Below are 6171 nucleotides of genomic sequence, written 5' to 3'. Positions count from 1 at the left end.
ATATATATGAAAAAAAAAAACACTTCAAATATATGATGATATATGAAATGGACGAATTTTGTAAAAAAAGCCTACTTTGGAGCTCGAAGGTATTAATCGTACTGAGTTCAATTTAAGCTCACTTTTTTCGATAAGAAGTCTATTTTAAATTATCTTACTGTCACTTTTTACTCTTTAATGTACTCAAAATGTACGTAGAAGACAGTAACTGAAAAAGTATCTATTTTTGTCGTTTTTTCAAGAAATTTCACTTATCTTCATACCGCTATATCTTCTGTTGTATAATATAAATCTAATTAAAAACTTATTTTGCAGGAAATTTCAGCAACAACAAAAAAACTCTGTTGTCATTTTTCGATATTTCTTTTCGTTTTCGAGTTTTAATCGAAAAAACAAAAAAAACTTTATTACTTCCAAGTCCTCCTTAATATTGTAGCACTTTTAAATTTAATCTTTTTATATCTCAAACGGTCGATACCGAAAATACCTGTAAATAATTTCTTTCTTTTTCGCCGCCATTTTCATCTCTGACGACTGGCCTACTATGGCGCCAGCAATGAAAAGGAAAATAGGAATTATATTGATCTTAATATTTTTTTATTTTTATATTGCATATAAGGTTGCAATAAAATTAAGTCAAGAGAATATTTTTTATTTCATCAGAAACCCTTTCTAATAAGATTTAACTATAATTAAAATCAGATTTAGATTAATGAAAAGCAACTCATTTTTTTAACATCCAGAAAGTCTTTTCGTTAACACTTGAACTGTAATTTTTACTTAAATAACTCTTTGTGAAAGACTATATTTGGTTTAAATAAAATATTAAAAATTTCAAACGTTTAAAAAAAAAACATATTGCATTTGATCGCGTTTAGGCCATTAAATTGGAATCGTCGATTTTACATAGTACGGATATTGCACCGGCTCGTTAAAATAGTGGAGAGACAGCTGGCGATATGATCGATCGCGCGAAATCGCCAGTCCTTTTCTGCGATATTACTCGCATCGGGCTTAAAGCGACAGCAATCGGAAAGCGATGCGGAATCGACGATGTCGCGAGCGATGTTTAGCGATCCTCGCTATCGCATTATATCGCGCAATATGCAAAGTGGCGCGTATCTCCCCTCCTGGAGAAGCCTCAAGTGCGGCTATAGTAGCGTATTTACAGCAAGGAAGTCGCGCAAGAAAATCCCACAGCGGATAATGAGGAGAAGCGCTAGGTCTCCTTCGCGTATGCATTTCTATTCGTATAGCACATGCATAATGCAGAAACACTCGTAGCTGCGTCAGTGACTCATAGCGATATTGCCTGCAACGTATTACCGTCTCGTCGTCACTTTAAAGCCTGGCACTTATGTGCCAAAGGAAAATATCGTTCTTTGAGTTTCTCGAAGCGGCATTTTAGCGCGACATGTTACGACCTTCTGACGTTAACATTCGATTCCACATTTCAGTAATCTTCGTCGAGATTCGATCCTCTCTGAGCTATACATTTCAAGGAATATTATATTAATAGATAAATGATGTTTAATTATCCGCAATCATACAGTACATTTTGTTGACCCAGTTTTGTTTTAAACTTTTTACAGTTAAATACTAACGTATTGTGCATACTATATAGTCCTTAGTTCTTACAGGATGCGAAACATGCATACTTCGTAAGTTAGAAATAAGCGTCATATGTATGATTTATATTTTCCATGAAGTCGATTTTCATTAAGAACAGATTCGTCGAAAATGGACGAGAATGGACGTGGAGAAACACTGTGTAAAGTCTGCGGGGACAAGGCCTCTGGAAAACATTACGGCGTGCCGAGTTGCGACGGATGTCGGGGTTTCTTCAAGCGGTCTATCCGCAGGTACGCGAGGTAATTGACTTCTCTCGTCTGATTATAAGTAATATCCGATGAGTGAGCTCATCCCTATAGATTTGTTAATTGCTCTGCTATTTATTTCTATTATAACTGTGCTTCGTTTCTTTCTCTCTCGGGGAATTTCTCAGTTTCGCAGCTCGCAAAGAAAGCCTTGAAATTTTATGTGCGCAGGAATTTAGATTACGTATGCAAAGAGAACGGACGCTGCATTGTGGATGTATCACGGCGTAATCAGTGCCAAGCTTGCCGTTTCACAAAGTGTCTTCAGGTCAATATGAAACGAGACGGTACGTTTTTATATCTACGTTATTAATAGTCTTATTCTTTCTATGGAAGAAAGCAAGAAATACGCGTTCTCGAGACGAATTTTGTACATGTTCTATATATGTAATATATGTTGTCTCTCTGTACATATATTATCTCATTATATATTGTCTTATACTATCCCACTCTGTAACTTTGATTAAAATTATACAGTGAGACAGTTTTATATATATATATATATATAGAGAGAGAGAGAGAGAGAGATACTTATTCTTCCTAGAATTTTGATAGAATCGCTAGAATGAATAACTCTGTTGTAGAATCTCTAGATTATCTATGTTTGTAGCATAATACAGACATTATCCACGTCAATTATTATACTCTCTAAAATCTTTAAAGTGGAATTTCATTCTAAGGAGCGACTCAATTGTCTATTTTTATGAGTGAGATTTCACTCTTTAGAGTTAGATCCCACTTCAAAAATTTTACTGTACATAAATTTAACTGTATCTTTACTTTATAATATCGTGATGAATTCTAAAATATTCCAATTTTAAGCCTCTGATTTTTGTGTCTAAATCCGTTTCTAATAGTAACATATATTTGTCTACCACACTTCTTAGAAAAAAAAAAGTACCATTATTGTGATATACCTCTCGATTGCGAAGGCCGTAGAGCAGCACTCGATATGTTTGCACGGAAATATCCTGCGAAGTGTGGCTACCCGAGAGATGTATATTCTGTTTTCTGACAGTCGCAGAACTCCCTGGAATTTGACAGGTCGAGTTTTAACGGAAATTGAAATGTTTCGGCACATGATTGCGGATTATCATATTTTCTTTTCTATTATTTGCAAAAAACTCAAAAGTTTGCAAATTATAATCTCTATTTTGCTAATCTTAGGAAATAAGGCGTCAAATAAAACACTTGTTAATTTAATTTTGTGCAAAAAGAAAGAAAGACAAAGGAATTCTTGTGTCAAAAAAGAAGAAACAAAATATTTTTTATCTTCTAAAAAACAACATTTTTTAATTTCTTAACAAGATAAAGTAATTGAAATAATAAATTATATTATTCGTATAGACGTTAGAGATATTAATCATCCTATTCCGTTCTACATGCGGGATAAGCTTCATATTCTGTATTGATACGCAAACGATGCGTTCCAACACAATGCAGAGCTTTTAGATGCGCTCAGTAGAATAGAATAGAATATATCCGCAAAGTGCTGCGAGTTGGATATTACAATGCACAGTGACGCCTCGGCTGGCGCGAGACGGAAGGGAAACGGTCTGGAAAAAGCGAAGTGTCCACACTTTGCCATCTCACATCCTACGTTCACATATCCACATGAAACTCTATATCTCTGCTTACCGAACGACAGGATCCGGTGGCGAGCGGTGTCAGAAGCAGCCTGGCGTTCACAGCTTTTGTAAACACCTCTGGCCCCCTTATGCGTCGAGCGATAATCCAAACACTTGATTGCTGAGATATCAATTAGAGAGGGGAGAGGAGAGAGGTGCCATTAAAGGGTCACTGCACTTCTCGCGCTTCTCTCTTCTTCTTGTGTAAAAACGAACATGCAATTGTGGAATTGTAACGATTATCTATTTAATTTTTTTATAGGAGTCTTCTATTAATTTTAAATAATAGTAATTATTTTACAGAAATATTAAAAAATATTTTATGAGCACATATAATATTTATTAAATTAAATAAAATAATTCAATATTAAAGTATTTGTCCCTAAATATATAGTGGCACATAAATTTCTAACGAACTAGTCGAGATCTTTTTATTTCAATAACTTTGTTATTTTTTAGCTGTGCAACACGAGAGAGCACCAAGAAGCACGTCTTCTCTCGTTGCGGCGACGAGGAGGACTTCTTCGGGGCTGTACACAGGCATCCCGAATGTCTATCACCCTGCAAGTAGCACCTATCATCCCCTCTTGTATCCCGCGTTGTTCCCTTTCAAACCCACAGTACCAACATTCGCCCCGTCCGTCGGTAAGCAATAAATATAAGCGGATCGTTGAGTCGATATTTATTCTTTTCATGATAAAAATATTGGGTGTTGCTTGATAGCACATTTCTTGCCACGACCATCTCCAGAATCCTTGTCTATAACTACCGCCAAGGAAGACGAAGTTACTAGCTCCGAAGAAGCGGCTACTGTCGATGTCAGAATCGAATCGAAAGGTATAAATTAATTACAATAAATAATTTACAATTTCTTAGTTGATTTCTATAACGTCAATAGCTGTATATCATCGTTCCAATTCTAGAATGGATGTAAAATCAGTATTTCTTGTTGTCGCATATGTAATAGGAAATTCAAATGGATTGTCTATTTGTCATAGAGGAACTAGTAAGCACTCGTTTGGCGCCGCCAATTATCACATCGGTCTCATCGGAATACACCATGCAAGGTTTATCCCTCCTACCAACCGAAAATATCTATGAGTTCGCAGCGAAATTACTTTTCTTCGCCGTACGATGGGCGAGAAGTATACATTCCTTTCTCCAAGTAAGCTCCAATCAAGTTTCCTCTTTTATTAAACTTTTCAACATTTCCATAAAGATAAAACAAAACATAAAATATTATTTATATAAAATAAAAAAATGTATTAAATTGAATAGGGTAATTTGAATTAATAAGATAATGTAAGCACAATATAGTTTCTTATACTCGCAAAAATTAAAAAGTAATCATGTTGTTGTTCTTTTTTGCAAGCTTCCTTACAGAGACCAAACTATCCTTCTGGAAGAATCGTGGAGCGAGTTGTTTGTTCTGACAGCCGCGCAGTGGAACTTTCCCGTAGATGAGACCACTTTGGTGTCCATGGATCTGCCGGCAGAGAGGAGAGAAGTTCTCCTCGACAAAGCGAGGAGACTGAGGGAACTTTTAGCAAAGTGCGCTGCGCTGAGAGTTGATCACTCGGAATACGCGTGCTTAAAGGCAATAGTTCTTTTCAAGGCGGGTGAGCAAATTAAATCAAAATTTTGATCTGTTCCATTTCTTCCTTTTAATCATCTTTTTTTCTTTCCTTGCTTTATTCATTTGAAACTCCAATTATAACTCTAATTGTAAGTATATTGTAATTTCATATTTATTTTTAACGTTAACGATGTTTTTAAAATGGAATAAACGATTTATAATTCTCATCGATTGCGTTGTTCAATTGCTTATTTTCACTTTAATATAGTTTGTTTTTAGTGATGACTTTAGTGAGATTGACTTTAGTCTGATAAAAAACTAATGAATATAATTAATAAGTAACTCAGCGAAAATCGATTTTTAAATTTGCTTGGTCTATTTCCAATTTTTGTTTTTGACGTTTCAACTCTCTTTGATGTATCATCCGATTGTTCATAGAATCACGAAACCTCTGCGAGCCGGGGCGAGTGTCGGCATTGCAGGAACAGACAGTAGCGGTGTTCTGCGAAAGGGATGCACGCAGGGTAGGTCGATTATTGCTGCTCTTACCACCCGCGCGTGCACTCTGCCGTGCTACCCTGCACGAGTTGTTGTTCAAACCGACGGTCGGCGATGTCAGCGTGGAGCGATTGCTGGGCGATATGGTTGGCGCTCTCAGACCTACCTAACTGTAATGCTAGCACGAATGCATTGCTCTTGGGATATCCGTGTCATGTTTTATCTTGACACTCCTTTATCGGCGATCAGTCGATATTCAGACTAAGAGTTGATCATCTCGAGATAAACTGCACTTTTGCGGTATAAAATTGTCCATAGAAAAGAAATTGCGCATTTATATGAAGAATCGATTTCTTTTGGACAGCAACGCTTAAATATTAGTTCACTTTCCTTAAAAATAATTCTTTAAAAATGTGCTACAGTATTGAACAACGTACACTGAAAAAAAATACAGTCAATTTTAATAAATATTTAATTGAATACTGCCAACTAAATATTTATTAAATATAAAGATATATTTATTTGATAAAAGAAATGTTAATTTGATTTTAACAATCATTTTTTTATTGAACAAATATTTATTTACTGTAAG

At 35.5% G+C, this 6171-nt stretch overlaps 1 protein-coding gene across 1 annotated transcript; it reads left to right on the top strand.

The window, feature by feature from the left end:
* Positions 1-1740: 1740 nt before the first annotated feature.
* LOC108685154 (nuclear receptor subfamily 2 group F member 6-like) lies at positions 1741-5749 on the top strand. The gene is made up of 7 exons (XM_018189821.1): positions 1741-1862; positions 2049-2164; positions 3965-4150; positions 4229-4342; positions 4504-4670; positions 4878-5124; positions 5520-5749. Exons 1-7 carry the CDS (start codon positions 1741-1743, stop codon positions 5747-5749), a joined length of 1182 nt encoding a protein of 393 aa, XP_018045310.1.
* Positions 5750-6171: the final 422 nt, after the last annotated feature.

Source organism: Atta colombica, unplaced genomic scaffold (assembly GCF_001594045.1).
Source record: "Atta colombica isolate Treedump-2 unplaced genomic scaffold, Acol1.0 scaffold146, whole genome shotgun sequence".
Taxonomy (NCBI): domain Eukaryota; kingdom Metazoa; phylum Arthropoda; class Insecta; order Hymenoptera; family Formicidae; genus Atta; species Atta colombica.
Note: the sequence above shows the minus strand (reverse complement) of the source record. Positions and strands in the feature narration are given on the sequence as shown.